The sequence below is a fragment of the Typha latifolia genome, chromosome 3 (assembly GCF_019914945.1).
Source record: "Typha latifolia isolate L0001 chromosome 3, TyphaL0001v2, whole genome shotgun sequence".
NCBI lineage: Eukaryota > Viridiplantae > Streptophyta > Magnoliopsida > Poales > Typhaceae > Typha > Typha latifolia.
This window is the reverse complement of record NC_133088.1, coordinates 14,556,038-14,572,872: the sequence shown is the minus strand read 5'-3', so window position 1 is coordinate 14,572,872 and position 16,835 is coordinate 14,556,038. Positions and strand designations below refer to the sequence as shown.

Here is a 16,835-nt window from a genome sequence, read left to right as displayed (position 1 = left end):
TATAATATACAATGCCTATTGTGGATAAAGTTGCAATTTAGTTACTCTGCAGTTGTTAGGTGACTGGACGGACACACCTAATTCCTTTTTTTATTCTTATCGAGAGCGAGCTCTCTCACTCTCACAGGGATCATGACACATGGCACCCTTATTTATTTATATTTTGTGATATTTTAAGAAATTACGTAATATTTTTTAACTAAAAATATCTACGTATAATTACTACAAGAGGCATTTCAGAAATTTTATACAATTAAATATATCTATATGAATATTATAGTTCAAAATTCAGGTGTAGTTATCCTCTTACATAATTTGCAATGTTTGACCTACCATCTTCATTTTGACGATTCAATTCTATATATAGTCACCAAATTAGGTCATATCAACTAAAACAAATATCTAATTGCCATCTTGCCCTTTCAACGTCATCTGAGTCAGCTAGTCAGTATATTTTAGTATTTTCTTGAATTGACTACGGAAATGTCGACGAATGCGCAAAGAAAAAAAAATTAGGATATAGAAATATTAAAACTTTGTCACCAGATACCAACGTGAAATATATAAGCTCGTAGGAAAGACTAAAGAGACGTAGACGTACTCTTTTAACTGCGTTTGGCTCACCGGCGGAGCTCTGGAAGACTGGAAGTCTTCTTCCAAGTTCCATCCCATCGAAACGCGATATCCTCCCCCTATCCGATAGACCTGGCATAAGCACTAATCTTAAAGCCGCCGCCGTAGATCCCCCTTTCTAAACCCTCGCCGATGGCGGAGTCCATGCTCTTGATCCCGGAGAAGGAGCCGATCCCGATCGACCTCTATAGCCCCCTCCGGTACCATATCGCCGTCACCTTCTCCGACCGCATAGCCGACAGCTCCTCCGATGACATCGCCGCCCTCGACGACATGCGCGCCGCCCTCGAGAACCCCCTCACCCCCTCCTCTTCCGCCTACGCCTCCTCCTCGTCCTCCCTCGAATCCCGCCGCAGGCTTCTCCTAGCCTACTACCGCGCCCTCGCCCTCATCGACCTCCACTTCCCCATCTCCACTTCCATCCCCTTCACCTGGCACGACGCCTTCAAGCCCCACAGGAAGTGCTCCCACCCGTCGATCCGCCTCGAGATGGCCGCTGTGCTCTTCAACCTCGGGGCGGTCCACTCACGGATCGCGATCGAGGCGGATCGGGCGGAGGAGGCGGGCTTGAAGGCGGCGTGCAACGCGTTCCAGTGCGCCGCGGGGGTGTTCGAGCTGTTAAAGGAGAACGGCGCGGTGGAAGGCGCCACGGTGGATCTGACGGCGGAGTGCGCTGTGATGCTGGAGAAGCTGATGCTGGCGCAGGCGCAGGAGTGCTACTTCGATAAGGTGGTCGGCGACGGGAAGCCGCCGGGCTTGTGCTCCAAGGTCGCGAGGCAGGTGAGGTGATTCTTGACTCGGTCTATTACTACTGCTATATAGTAGTTTTGGTGGTTTGGATTCTATTGGCTGGCCACGTGGGACCGCAAGTTGGAATTGGAGGTAGTTTATGGATATTCTCATATAAGTCCATTACCTACACGCAAATACCTTTAAATCTTAAGTCCGTTGTCTACTTATCTCTTTTGGTTCATAAGTCTTAAATTTGAAGATAAAGATGATTATATAATTTTATCGTACCTTCTTAATAGAAAAATATGTATATTTTAAAATTATACACGTCCAACGCACCTATGCAATACCTTAAAAAAAAATTAGACCGCACTTAAAACATACTTCTAGAAAAAGACTAACCTATGAAAGCTATGTACAAATAGTGAGTTAAGTCATAAATAAAGAAAACTTATGCACCACCCGTAAAAAAACCTAAGTTTTGAGTCATAAATCAATTGGAGTTAATTGAGTTCAACGAAGAGAAGTGTTAAGAGATGTCATATATTAGTGGTCCCTTGCTCAATGTTTGATCATGGCTATCTATATATATAAACTGGCTTCTTAAATTCGTAATATATATTGTAGGTTGGGCTCTACTACGAGGAAGTTTCTGCAGCCCTGTCCACTGAGCCACTCAAAGGCAACCTTAAGAAGTCATGGGTCTCTCATGTACAGCTGAAGGCTGCCCAGTTCTACGCAGAAGCTTGCTACTATCATGCCTTGGAACTCCACATAAAGGAAATCATCCCAGAGGAAATAGTTTGGCTAAGGACCGGCATTGACGTCCTCGCCAATGCCAAGATGACAGCCAAGTCGGTCACTGCAGCTGTCCTCGACGCAATCTCTATGCTGGAAAGCAAACTAAGACGTAATCTAGAGAGGGCTGAGATGGAGAACGATCGAGTTTATCTCATGCGTATCCCACCGCTGAGTTCCTTAGCTCCTCTACCAGCTGCTGCTTCCCTCGTCAAGCCCACTTCCATGGCCGAAGTATTGGATCCAAGCAACGAGAGGCTGTTCGCTAACCTCATCCTACTCAAGTATGAAAAGATGGATAAGGTTAAGGCGAAGGAGATGGACGTGTCGGATTCCGTCCAAGAACTAGGTGGTGAAACTTGGGATGTTTATAAGGAGGAGGAGGAGGAGGAGGAGGAGGAGGAGGAGGAGGAGGAGGAGAAGATGGCTCTACAGTTAAGGAGAGGGTCTTCTTCTAGCATGGTGGATGATCTGAGGCAGCTCAGGGCAATGAAGAGGAAGAACGAGATGTTATTGGCCAAGCTCGAAGAGCTAAGGTGGGTCCGGAGACAATCGCTTGCCACGTGGACGATTATCTCGCCCAATGTCCGCTTGATGATCCTTCTAGGGCTATTAGTGTTATTGATTGCCATAATTTTATGGCATGTATGGCATCGGTAATGTCAATCTCGGTGTATCATTTCTTGTAATATGGCGTCATGCATATCCTGTGTTAAGACTTTGATATTGTAGACTTGGTGATCCATTTCACATTAGTAAATAATGACCACTCATGTGCTTTACATTTTATTTTAACTCGTACTAATATCAATTCATATTAATTTTATCTTCACCTTGAAATCCTACTAAATTCGTGTATTTATAAGGATGTAATAAAGAACAAGTAGCTTCTCTTTGGATAATAATCCTAATTAGTTTAAAAACTTGGAGGTGGTTTGAAATAGAGCCCTGCAAGAGACGCAGAAAGCCCAAAACTAAAGCCGGTTCGTGCTGCGGGTGACGTGGCATACGGCTTATCAGATACCACATGTTGTAATTGGCACGAATCTTGACGAAGTATACGGTGACGGTGTACCTCCCCTTCGTTTCTCCCGAGTTGAGCCGACCCCTTGTCCCTTTGACGAAGTAAAAAAAGATAATTAGTGCAGAACCTCCTCTCTACCAAGATCCCCTCCCCTCCCCTAATTAATTTTTCTCCTCCTTCCTCTCGAAGCAACCCCTCCAGATCTCTGCAATCCCCTCCGATGTCATCGCCGGCTACGTCGGTGAACGTGATGCTGGCCGTACACGAGAAGAAGACGACTCCCGTCGACCTCTACCGCCCCCTCCGCCTCTACATCTCCTCTACCTTCTCTGAGCGCGATGCCCAGAACGCCGATGACGACCTCGCTGCCGTCCGACAGATGCGCTCCGACCTCGAGAACTCCTCCTCTTCCTCCCCCGATTCCCGCCGTGACCTACTCATTTCCTACTCCCGGGCCCTCGCCCTCATCGAGCCCCGCTTCCCCATCTCCCCCGACCGCGGCCACGTCAGCTCCCTGGCCTTCACCTGGTACGACGCCTTCAAGCCCTCTAAGAAGGCGACGCAGAACTCGATCCACCTCGAGAGGGCCGCCGTGCTTTTCAACCTCGGGGCCGTGTACTCTCAGATCGCGCTCGCGGCGGATCGGACGGCGGAGAAGGGCCTCAAGCAGGCGTGCAACGCCTTCCAGAGCGCGGCGGGGTCGTTCGCTTTCCTGAGGGAGAATGTCGCCGGGAAGGCGGCGGCGGGCGGCGCGACGGTGGACGTTTCACCCGAGTCTGCGGCAATGTTGGAGAAGTTGATGCTCGCGCAGGCGCAGGAGTGCTTTTTTGAGAAGGTTATCGGGGATGGAAAGCCGCCAGGGTTGTGCTCCAAGGTCGCAAGGCAGGTGAGATTCTTGTGTTTGATCATAATTAGTGGTACTATTTTGAGGGAAAGAATGGAATAATTGTTTAATGGTTATTTTATATGTCGGGTGCATTTCTCTTGCAATCCTATTGTAATTAAATCGATATGTTCTATTATTCTTGCTAGTTCTGCAAAGTTTGAACGAGGTAATTTAGAAATTTGTGAATTATAGAATTATTTCATATTTTATATTTGCATTCCGGTTTTATCTTTTACATTTTGTTAAATCTCCTTAGTTACCAGTATCAATCTAAAACAGGTTATACTATCCTTGCTAAGATGTTATCATATACCAATGTCTAGTTATATTGAATATTATTATTGCTGCTAATATTTTGAAATCTTTATTTGTTCACTTTTTCATTCTTAGAATGCATGTTTTTGAATTAACTTGAATGTTTAGGATGATCTATAATGTAAACATCTTGCAATAAGCTTAAGTAGGTTTGAAACTTTTTTCTTTTCCTTTTTGATTCTTTTACAGTTACCTTTTGATCTTTCTCACATACTCGTCTATTCTTACATGTGCAAAATATGCTAATTGTGCCTATACCTAGACAGCATTTGCCATTATCCATACTTGTTTATCATATATTGTCACATTCTAGCTGCCTAATAATCCCGTCTGCCTTCGATTCTTTGAGAATATTCATTGGACGAAAAACCTTATTTCAAAATATCATAATTGTCGGATGTTTTTTGCAGGTTGGTTTATATTATGAAGAAGCTTATGCAACCTTGAATGCTGCTCCACTTAACCAACATTTCGATAAGACATGGGTATCACACGTCCAGTTAAAGGCTGCTCAGTTTTATGGAGAGGCTTGCTATAGGTGTGCATTGGAACTTCATGAGAAGGAAGAGATTGCAGAGGAGATAGCTCGACTGAAGATTGGGATTAGTGCTTTAGCTGATGCAAAGAAAACTTCCAAGGGAGTTGCTGCACCTCTTCTTGACGCTGTCTCCAGGCTGGAGGCTAACATGAATCGTAACCTGGAGAGGGCTGTAAAGGAGAATGATCGAGTCTATCTCATGCGGATTCCTGCAGCTAGCTCCTTGTCAGCTCTGCCAGGAGCTTCCTTAGTTAAGCCCACTCCTATGGCTGAAGTTTTAGATGCCAGTAAGGAAAGATTGTTCTCAGGTCTCATCCCAGATGGCAGCATGAAAGCTCTCTCCAAGTATACTGAAATGGTTGATGACATCATCCGGACCCAAGCAGAGAAGCTGCAACAAGGAAGTGAGATCACGAGGGTTAAACTGAAGGAGATGGATCTGCCAGATTCCATCCTATCATTGGAAGGTAATTTCAGTATGCCGTTGGAACTTAAAGAGGATGTGGAGGCAGTACAGATCAGCGGGGGGCCCGCGGGCCTGGAGTCTGAGTTACAGCAGCTCAGGGATTTGAGGAGGGTCAATCAGGAGCTGCTGGTCCAGACTGAAGAGCTACTGCAGAAAGAAGCCAGTGAGGATACTCAATTCAGGACTCAATTTGGAACACGGTGGACAAGACCCCAATCGAGCACGTTGACCAAGAACTTGCAGGATCGACTGAACAGATTTGCTGCAAATCTAAAGCAAGCTGCAGATAGTGATGGCCGGATTGAGCGAGCGGTGAAAGACAATTATGCTCTCATGGCAATCCTTGACCACAGACCAGTATGTTCTTCATCTTTATCATATGTGATTCTATGTTTCATGTCGGTTAATTTGGTTTTCTTTTGATTTGACTGCTATACAGGAGTCTTTATTAGGTCCAAAGCATTAGCATTTTCTTACGTTGCTGAATCTTTTATGACCACTGCACTGCCTTTCAAAACTATATGTATATATTAACATTTGAACTGTTGGAATGAGGATTACTATAGCTTACTTCAATTCATCTGCTTCTTCCTATTGCTTTTAATTTGAGAATATGATGGTGTCCAATATAAATTTTCATCTCTTCAATACTAACTTTATTTTGTCACATGGCAGATAGAATCTGCCCTTCCAAGTCTTGCAAGGCCTATTATGTCTTTAGATGGAAATGAGGATGCTATAGTTGGAGCCCTCAAGCAGAGCTTGGTAATGCATATCCTTTTCTATTTAATGCTGTTTAAAGAATTGCAGGGATGATCCATTTTGTTATTTAATCTTTTAGGATATGCTTGTTTTGGGTGGAAATGACTAATGGGCATGTTATGCTTGTGACAATTCTTAGTTTTAAATGTTAAAGAACAAAATAATCGTATCATTTTTGCTTCTGCAGAGGCAATTGGAGGCTCTAGGTGCACAACGTGCCGGTCTAGAAGACATGCTAAAAGAGATGAAGAGAAAGGTCTAATATATCTACAGTCCTAATTGTTTACTCGTATATATTGATCATGTTTGCTCTTGAAACAAAGGAAGCACAGTCAAGACATTCTATTCAGTATCTATCGACTAAATTTTGATGTTTTTATGATTCCTTGAACATTGTGGATTTCTGGTTCAAGCCACATGATGTGGCTTACTACATAGAGGCAAGGAGTCCATCTTACTTTCAGTAAAATTGTCCCTGCAAGTTGTTGATTCTTTAACTAGATGGCCCGAAGAATTTCTCTTCTTAAAAGTGTTCTTTATTTTCTTTTTCATGTTGGACCAATGAACCCTTTTCCTGAGATTTAAGTGTAATTTGACCAGTTTAGACATTTGCAATTACCAAGAAAATATAAAAGCAAAACTAATAAGATGGCTTTTTTAATCACTGTTTTTCCCCATTACATATTCAGTTTCTTGGTTTCAAATGGCAGATAGTTCTTTCAGGTTTTTATATTTAGCTGATAGTTTACTGGCTAAAATATCAACCTCCTTCTGAATGCCTTGAGACTTTTGGTTGGGTAGTATATTGTGCATTTGCCATCTGTGACTGACAGAATTGATAAGCTACTTTTTTCTCATGGTTCACACCAACTTTCCATTTGTTTCAGGATGATATACTACCAAAGTTGATGGCGGGGACTGGATCACAGGATGATCTCTTTAAGAAGGAAATTAAAAAGTATGACCAAATCTGTGAAGATATTGCACACAATATTGAGGCACAGGAGCAGTTGTTACTGCAAATACAGGTATATCTAGTTCCTGCTCTGGAATTAGTTGATCCTCTATCTTTGCAGATTAATGACATGGTTCAATTGGTTAAATTCCCCTCCATTTTGTGCATTATTTGAGTAAACTTTTTTTAACTGCTGTAATTTTTGACTTCTGGATAAATTCTGAACCTAGTCAAGAAATTTGTTGTTCTTTTCAACTCTTAGATCAGTTGATCCTCTGAATGTATATTTGCCTCTTGCTACTCAAAACTGATGTAAGGTAATAAGATGAACTCAGCGCTGGCTATCTGTCCAAGCTTGCATTTAGGAACTAGGCAATAACTTAAATTTGTAATTTCATCTTGTGATAAGTGTTTCTCGTCATATTTTGATGGTACTATTCATTGCGCAGCATTATCATAGTCGCAAGGGGTGAATTCTTTCTTGAGGCATGGGGTTTTCAGTTAATATACCAAACAATGCAATGCTACCCATCATTAAGGTTGTAATAACCATTTCTTATTTTCACTTGACAGGCACAAAATGATGAGTTCGCTGCTATCTTTAATCTAGAGGACTACAAAGGTGGTTGTCTTTTTTTTTTTTCCTAATTGTTTCTCGATCGCCTTAGGTTATATTATTGTTTAAATCATTCAAGTGCATTATCTTCTTTTGGCATATGCTTAGTTATCAAATATTGGCATGCTTAAGTTAAACAAATATTTATGCCTTTGATGTTTACATGATTGCTCATGATAATTTGGATATTCTCATTGCACCATTTTGTTATTCTCCTCCAGTTCATATCAAATGATTCAATGAGTTCAATGTGGGGATATTTGTCAAAATAGTACTTATTTGATTTTATCTGAAAATTCTATGACATGAGTTAATTAAATATGACTCAGTGCTTCTGCTGGTATAGATTAGTGATATTTATATATATATTTTTAAAACTGAATCCTTAAGATTAATTGGCTAATTCAACACTAAAAAGTTATTATTGTTCTCGCCATAGTTTGACAACAGCAAGTTCTGGTATGGCTTTTACAACATCTTTTTTCTACTATTAGTTGTTTGTCTGATTATTTAGCAGCTAGCTGATAGTTATAGTGCAATTTCTTCACAAATAATGACTATTTGAGACATTTCACCATTTCACTCATGTGCAAGCTACTACGATTTGTCATTCGTCACCACCATTTTACTCCAAGAAAATTATTACTTTAATTCTATTGGGATCACCTTGAAGAGGTGGATGGATGGAGAGTTTGATCAGCCACAGGTGGAGTACTGATGCAGAACAACGTCTTGATTGTAGAGTTGAGAAGAAAAAATAGGGAGAAATAATCAAACCCGAGGAATCCACCAATCGGGGTGTCGGAATCCACCGACGTTGGAATCCACCAACAAACACTCAATAGGCAAAAACTCTCAAAATATTCATTAACCCATAAAAGATGATTACAAGCCTTTATATAGGCCAAATAAAGTAAAAGATAAAAGACGAAAATAGCCGTAGAAGGTGACTAGAAGACAAGGTTAAAAAATAGCCCTAAAAAGTGACTAGTCACAACCCTCGTTAAGCCAAAAGGCCACGGGTGTAGCCTTTTTGTGCTTATGAGAATAAACGTGGCAAAAAGTGGTGTCCCCACCAACTCTCCTAGGGTGGAAGAAACTCGACCCAATCGAGTGGCTCTGATAATACTCCAAAATGTCAGGGTCAAGCTGCTGTAACTCCTCGCGAGTGATCCACGTACAATCAAGACTCTGGTCGCCCGTGCCATCGAACGAGAAAACGGTGAACCCCTCCTTCTGCAGTAAATGTTATTTGATCATCTAAAATAGCATCTATCTTTTCTTGTGATGTGGATGGGAACGGAGAAGTGGTAGGTGGCACAGTAGGGATGTCTGGAAGGGTAGTAGATGTAGCATAGGGTTCGGTGGGGATATGCATAGGTGGATGGTAGGCTGTTAGATCCTCAATATTAAAAGTACAACTAATGTCATAATCAGGGAGAATATCAATGACATAAGTATTAGCACCAACACGTTTCAGAACTTGGAAAGGTTCTGCACTACGGGCATGCAACTTCCGAATAGCTCCCGAAGGGAATTGTTCGAGTCTGAGACGAATCATAACATGATCTCCAACATCGAACTCCTTGGCACGTTTGTGCAAGTCGGCATGTAATTTATACTGGTGAGTACTCGCCTCAATTTGCTTAGTGATCTCTTGATGCAAAGAATGAACATGATGTGCAAATGTTTCGGCAGACTCAGAGACTCTAGAATGAGATGACATAGGCAACAGATCTAGAGGTTTGCGTGCTTTAAAACCATGAACAACTTCAAATGGGCTCATGCCAATAGACCTATTAATGGGGTTATTATATGCAAATTGGGCTATAGGAAGAATGACATCCCAGTCATTTAAGACTACAATTAACAACCTCGGTTTGACCATCGATTTGAGGATGATAGGCAGTAGAAAATTTTAATTTTGTGCCAACCATGTGCCATAAGGTTTTCTAAAAATAGCTCATAAAGCGAACATCCCGGTCTGAAACAATAGTTTTTGGAAGACCATATAACTTGACAATATAGGCAAAGTACAATTTGGCCAATTGTGACGCATCAGAGGTCTTAGTACAAGAAATAAAATGGGCCATCTTAGAAAAGCGATCCACAACCACGAGGATTGAATCATGTTTTCTAAATATGCGAGGCAAGCCCAGGACAAAATCCATACTAACGTCTTGCCACGGGTGATTAGGCACGGTAAACGGAGTGTAAAGTCCAATATTTTGTTTTATGGGCTTTGCTAACGGACAAGTCCTACATTGACCAACTAATTTTGCGACGTCACGTTTGAGACTTGGCCAGTAAAATTAGCGCTCCACTTCCTCAATGGTCTTATCATGTCCAAAATGACCCGATAGATCGCCGGCATGGATCTTCCAAACAAGGAAGTCACGCACGGACGTACGGGGAACACAAAACTTGTTAGCCTTAAACAGGTAACCGTCTTGGATGGAATAACTGTCCAAAGCTAAGTTCGGATCAGTCAGTAAGGTGAGAACGATTTCGCCAAAGTTCGGACAAGTTGTATAATCTTCCTTCATTTTGTCAAACCTAATGACTTTAATGCTAATGGCAGGACGAAGGTAAACCCTTCGGCTAAGCGCATCAGCCGCCTTATTCTCAACCCCAGCTCTATGTTTGAGTACAAAAGTATACTCCTGTAAGAACTCGATCTAACGAGCATGTCTCGAATTTAGTGTCTTCTGAGAATTTAGGAATCGAAGAGCTTCGTGGTCGGAATAAAGCACGAATTCATGCGGAAGTAAATAATGGCGCTAATAGTGTAAAGCTTGAATAACCGTATAAAATTCCTTTTTATAAGTGGAGTACTTTTTCTTAGCCTCATTTAGTGTTTCGCTGAAATAGGCAACAGGATGGCGTTCCTGGCTAAGGACACCGCCGATCCCGATGCCGGAGGCATCACATTCCACCTCGAAAGCTTTAGAAAAGTCAGGAAGACGCATTACAGGCGCTATTGTCATTTTCTTCTTAATCTCTTCAAAAGCTTTATCTACTGCCTTACTCCAATGAAAATCTCCTTTCTTCAAGCAAGCAGTGATCGGCGACATGATAGTACTAAACCCTCGAATGAAGCGGCGATAAAAAGTAGCAAGGCCATGAAAGCTACACACATCATGAATATTTCGTGGTTTCGACCAATCAACAATTGCCTTGACCTTCTCAGGGTTAACGTGGACTCCTTCTGAAGTAACTACAAATATTAAGAAGATGACTTGATCGACAAGAAAAAAACACTTCTTCCTATTGCCATAGAGTTGAGCAGCACGAAGCGCTAGACAGACTTGACGCAAATGGTCCAAATGAAGCTCTTTTGATCGACTATAAATCAAAATGTCATCAAAATACACCACAAGAAATTTGCCCATGAATGGGGGAAGCACTTGTGTCATAACACGCATGAAAGTGCTTGGGGCATTTGATAAACTGAAAGGCATTACCAACCATTCATACAAGTCGTCTTTCGTCTTAAAAGCAGTTTTCCATTCATCGCCAGTAGTAGATGATGAAGATGGTGGTGAAGATGCCAGTAGTAGATGGTGAAGATGGTGGCACGGCAGAGTAAGGGCCGTGAAAATCGACGGTGACGTCGTCCGTGGAGGTCAGCGGCAGCGTCGACGAACAGAGGAAGATGGGATGATGGATGTGAGTGACGGCTGGGGTTGTGATTATCTCCTTGTGATGGTAATGGTTTATTGTTTTCTTCCTTGAGGGTAATCTCGCGTAATTCGGATCCGAATCCTAATGTTATCGAGCGACGGATCTCGTAGCGATCTGGTGTTCGTGGAGCGATTGATCTGACGAAGAAAAGATGAGGCGCTGCGTAGAATCCAGGCGGTGAAGCGTCCATAAACTAGGAAACGATTCGCTCTGATACCAAAGCTGATGCAGGACGACGTCTTGATTGTAGAGTTGAGAAGAAAAAGTAGGGAGAAATAATCAAATCCGAGGAATCCACCAATCGGGGTGTCGGAATCCACCGACGTTGGAATCCACCAACAAACACTCAATAGGCAAAAACTCTCAAAATATTCATTAACCCATAAAAGATAATTACAAGCCTTTATATAGGTCAAATAAAGTAAAAGATAAAAGACGAAAATAACCCGAGAAGGTGACTAAAAGATAAGATTAAAAAATAGCCCTAGAAGGTGACTAGTTAGTTACAACCCTCGTTAAGCCAAAGGGCCACGGGTGCAGCCCTTTTGTGTTTACGAGAATAAACGTGGTAAAAAGTGGTATCCCCACCAAGTACTCAAAAATGTAGTAGAAAGCTTGGTAGCAATTGAAGTTTATGATTAGCAATTGAAGTATATGTGCCTGTTTTCAATTGAATTTTCTTAGCAATCAGCTTCTATATTTGAGGACATACAAGATAAAGGAGATAATAGTTTTTGTGTGTAGCTAATGGTACAGTAAGTTATACTTCAAAGATGCTCAGGATAAGTTTGTATAGGACAAAGTATTTCTTTTCTTTATTTTGATTCTTTTAATTCTTTTGGAAGGTTTGTGATCATGCTTATTATATCTCGAATTAGATTAGTTCTCGTAAAAATATTTACAAGAAGCATTTTTACAGAACCATTATCGCACAATGGTAAAATAGTTCATCTGGACCTCCAATGCAAGATGTTGTAGAAACATTTCCTTCTTTTCATCATTTTATTTACATATTCAGCCAATTGAGTTTCACTGCTTAGTGTGTGGAACAATGTTGGTGAATTTCAGAATAAATATGTCAATTCTACAAAATCCATCACGAGCGATTGACCAAATTTGTGTGGTCATCTACTGCTTGGGATTCTGATATAAAAAAATCAATGAGCTTCTTTATCTTTGATTACCTTTCATATGGCGATCCTTTGCATGTTTTATTTTCAACTCTAGCTGGTTCCAGCAATTTGATGTCAAACCTTCTGCAGACTGTTAGCCACTAAGACAAAAAATTCCTTATTCTTAAATGCTAAGATCAATATTTCTTTTTTTGCATATAAGTGAATGCTGTAATTTGTTTTGTTAAGAGTTGCATGGAACAAGTATTAATTAGCTAAGTTTTTACTGCTAGTTGCTCGTGAGAAAAGTTATAAGCAAATAGCTGCTGCCATAGCAAAATATCGAGAAATCAAGGACAATATCAATGAGGGATTGAAGTTTTACGTAACGCTACAGGTATGCCAGTCTTGGGCCCACTGTTACTACTTGCTGCACATGCCTATTAGCCTCATAAAGTCATAATGTGTATAATGATAAGGATTTATTGGAGAAACTAGAAGAAAAGATACCATAGTATGTAATCATGTCATTACTCATATACACTAATTCTCTGAGATGCTTTTGAACAGGATGCAATAAATAATGTAAGGCAGCAATGCAGTGACTTTGTAATGACCCGAAATATTCAATGTCGTGAGATGATTGAAGAAGTGCAGAGGCAGATAGCTGGTTTCAACTTTTCATCTGATGGGAAATCAGGCTACAAGTACCCTTCTTCCAGTCAACCCAATCCACAGAGGACTGCTTCTCCACAGCTGGATCAGCAGAGCCCTCCGCTTCCATCTCAACATCAGCCACCTTATTCGCATCCAACAGGAGAGCCAAGACCTGCATATTCTCAGCCATATCCTCCTTACGCTGCTCCTCAACAGCCTCCTTACCATGTTCCAGGTAGTCAATATCAGCAACCGCAACGGCCACCGAGCCATGAATATGGCCAACCAGCTTATCCTGGATGGCGTGGACCGTACTACAACACACCTCAACAACAGCCAGGGCAGCATCCTCAGCCGCCTTACACCATCCCTGGGCATTACCCCCCTCACCAGGGTGGTTACTACAGACCTCAATGAAGCGCATATCCCCACCAGATCCGTTAGTTTGCGTGTTTCCTCAACTTCTTTTCGCTGTGAATGGTTTCCAAGATATAAGTTTTCCTGTTCTGATCCTCTGTAATTTTCGCCCATTTCAGAATAGTAGACATTGTGTGATTATTTTACTGCCATAGAATAAAGAATCAGGTGATTTTATGTCTGGCAGGCACCTGTGGATCATATATGTCACATGTACACATGATATTAAGAAAGTCGAGACTTGATATAGCTACTGAATGCATTTCTTTCCCTGTGCAAAGCCTAGGTAGGAGTTAAATTCTGCTGCATAAGATACATGGCTTTATCACCTTGTGTGTGTGTGTTGGTTGATATCATGACATGTTATTTTCCCCAATTAAGTGCTCTTGTATTTTTGGGGTGCCAAGTTATGACAAAAGGCTCCTCTTATTTTTGTTTGCTGATGATATAGCGAGAAATTTCTTAAAAGATCTTGGAAATGCTAGTAAAGACAGATCAATCCTTGACATTGCTCTCCATCTGTCACGTTAAACGTCTTTGGAGATATGAACAAATGCGCAAGCGACTGACCCAGCGATCTTTGTTGTAGTGTATTACACGGGATATGCAGACAGTTATCCTTGCTTCTAGCCCTTTCCCTCGCAACTATCCCCTTCAATCTTCCAACTAATCTGCGCCTCTCGTCCCCTTATCCACTTCCCCTACCACTCGCTTCCTATTGATTTGCACCTCTTATCCACCAAATCGGACCCAGAATTCTCTTTTGTCTTCTCCGCGCGCCCGATAACCATTCGACGAAAGGTCTCAAACAAAATAGAAGGCTTTATTTATCCTTCGCTGGCTTCTCTCATCCCAGACACCGTCTGCCAAGTCCCTGCTGCGATAGGAAAGCGAATAAGGATCGATACGCAGAGTTATTCCGAATCAGAATAAGAATGCCGACTGCGGCTACCACGGCCACCACCGCCACCCTCGCCTCCTCCTTCCTCCGCCGCCACGTCCCTCTATCTCCTCCTCCGCCGTCATCGGTGATCCCGCCAATCTCGAGGCTTTGCCATTCCACCTCTAGAAGGAGCCTCTCGTGCCAAGTGGCGGTCACCAGCGACGTCCCCTCCTCCTCCTCGTCGGAAGTGGCGGAGGAGGAGGCGGAGATGGCGTCCAAGGTCGGGAGTAGGGTTCGGGTGACGGCGCCACTCAAGGTGTACCACGTGACCAAGGCGCCGGACCTGGATATCTGTGGTATGGAGGGCGTAATTAAGCAATACGTCGGACTTTGGAAGGGGAAGCGCATCACCGCGAATCTCCCCTTCAAGGTCGAGTTTTTCCTTCAAATAGAAGGCCAGGCTAAGCCGGTTAAGTTCTTCGCCCACCTCAAGGAGGATGAATTCGAGTATATAAGCTCCGACGTGTAAAAGGCTCCGTATTTTTAGTTGCCTTTTGGGGATTTAGGATCCAGAGAAAGGTTTATGTATCGGTAAAAATTCCAGGAAATCCACTCTCTTGTGGTACTTAATACTTATACTCTTTTGATATAATATAATGGTGGTTGTAAATTACTTCTTACATGCGGGGACGTGAAGAAAGAGATCCTGCCTCCAAGTAAGTTTTAATATCTGCTCTCGTCTTTGTTTCAACTTCTGTTTTAGATTTTATGCAACTGCTTGGTTGGTGAGTAACTTGGTTATGTTGCAGAAGAGTTTAAGAATCTTTAAAGCATTCCATTTGTTGACTTTATGGCTATACTCTGAACTTAATTGGAATTCAAACGCAGCAAATTGTCTTATGTGATGTTTTGAGAAATGGCTAGTTTTACTTGTTTCTTGAGTATGGAGTTTCTGGAATTGTAATTTTGCATATGCTATCTTGGAACAAATTGGGAAAAGAAATACGAGTTTCTGAAATGATGGAGGCATCTGAGCCTGAAGTTTTCTTGTAATTGTTGCTGTTGCTTGATGCATCAAAGATGTGGCGATGAATTTCATAAGGGAATGTACTAATGGAACCATTAATTTTGGAAGAATTTGAGTTAATAGAAATATCAGGTTGTAATAAGATCAACTATGAGAAAGATATTATGAATGAAGACTCATACTTTTGTCTCACTAGGTGCGTTAAGTTAGAAATTCTGGATTAAAGTTATGGCGACAGAGATGTCATCAATCTTAAAAGCCATGAAGGAAAATCTAAATGAAAGAAAGCAGAACATTGTAATGAATGGTGGATAACTGGATATCCACCATCTCATTTAGTTTTTTTTATAGTACATTGACATTTTTAACTATATAAAACCTCCTAAATGCTCATTTCATTAGTTGCCCATTTTATATTTTTTATTAAGGCATCACATGATCAAGTTTAGACGCTCCAACAGAAAGATATTTATTTAATATTTGTAGTTAACACCGTGTAAGAGATATTAAATAGATGAGGGAGTTAAAATGTCATAAATGTGAAGAAAGGCTGCTCCCAATAGTACCATTGACAAAGCTTGAATGAAACATTCAGCATTTGGTCTGTTGAAAGTTTCTCTAATATTTTCTATTCAAACTCATTTCCTGTAGTTCACTATTATTTCCGGTTTCTAAAGAGATGGTTGTTTACTTCGAAGAACTTGAATGCTTTCTTTATAGTGTAACGTGAAAAGAATCAATATTTTTGCATTGGCTTGAAGTGCATAGAACTGATTTTCATATGAGGCATGTTTTTATTCATGCGCTGGAAATGATTAGATCGGACACCATTTCTATATTTTTCCATTGGAGATTTTATCATGTAATCATACATAACATGAGTTGCATTAGAACCATCAAACTGAGAACAAATGGTTGATGAACATAATTGATGGAAGGAGATTACCTTATGCCTCCACTTGATGCTTATATCTGATAGGTAAATTCCTTCGTGAATTTGATGGTATCTCTTTTCCAGAAAGCAAAATGTTAGAAAAATTTGGCCATGAATGAATGAGAATTCTATCTGTTCATAGATTGTGGGTGCCAGGATTGACATTTTACACATGACTGCACATAAAAATAAACAATTCATTGTGACATAATGGCGTATATTAAATATATAATGACATATCTGTAAAAGGTGATTCACAGGTGTCTAATATAGAAATTATGCATGTATTGACATGCTGTAGTAAATATTGTCTTACTGAGTCTGGAGTTGCTTAACATTCGACGATTTAAGGGGCACTATTACTTAATTCTCTGTTACCAGCTCTTGCTTGCTGAA

General features: G+C 41.3%; 2 protein-coding genes across 2 annotated transcripts; both read left to right on the top strand.

Moving 5' to 3' along the window:
• The first annotated feature begins 49 nt into the window (after positions 1 to 49).
• On the top strand, positions 50 to 2,952 carry LOC140783740 (vacuolar-sorting protein BRO1-like). Its single transcript, XM_073130762.1, has 2 exons — positions 50 to 1,413; positions 1,993 to 2,952. The coding sequence occupies exons 1-2, from the start codon at positions 766 to 768 to the stop codon at positions 2,821 to 2,823; spliced, it is 1,479 nt and encodes a 492-aa protein (XP_072986863.1). The 5' UTR covers positions 50 to 765; the 3' UTR covers positions 2,824 to 2,952.
• A 266-nt stretch (positions 2,953 to 3,218) lies between these two features.
• On the top strand, positions 3,219 to 15,158 carry LOC140784898 (vacuolar-sorting protein BRO1). Its single transcript, XM_073132503.1, has 8 exons — positions 3,219 to 4,073; positions 4,799 to 5,749; positions 6,068 to 6,157; positions 6,342 to 6,410; positions 7,042 to 7,182; positions 7,683 to 7,731; positions 12,815 to 12,918; positions 13,092 to 15,158. The coding sequence occupies exons 1-8, from the start codon at positions 3,408 to 3,410 to the stop codon at positions 13,593 to 13,595; spliced, it is 2,574 nt and encodes an 857-aa protein (XP_072988604.1). The 5' UTR covers positions 3,219 to 3,407; the 3' UTR covers positions 13,596 to 15,158.
• Positions 15,159 to 16,835: the final 1,677 nt, after the last annotated feature.

Coding starts and splice junctions, on each gene's coding strand:
- LOC140783740 (XM_073130762.1), top strand. CDS start 766: ATGGCGGAGTCCATGCTCTTGATCCCGGAGAAGGAGCCGATCCCGATC. Junction 1,414..1,992: donor GCTCCAAGGTCGCGAGGCAG/GTGAGGTGATTC, acceptor TATATATTGTAG/GTTGGGCTCTACTACGAGGA.
- LOC140784898 (XM_073132503.1), top strand. CDS start 3,408: ATGTCATCGCCGGCTACGTCGGTGAACGTGATGCTGGCCGTACACGAG. Junction 4,074..4,798: donor GCTCCAAGGTCGCAAGGCAG/GTGAGATTCTTG, acceptor TGTTTTTTGCAG/GTTGGTTTATATTATGAAGA. Junction 7,183..7,682: donor AGTTGTTACTGCAAATACAG/GTATATCTAGTT, acceptor TTCACTTGACAG/GCACAAAATGATGAGTTCGC.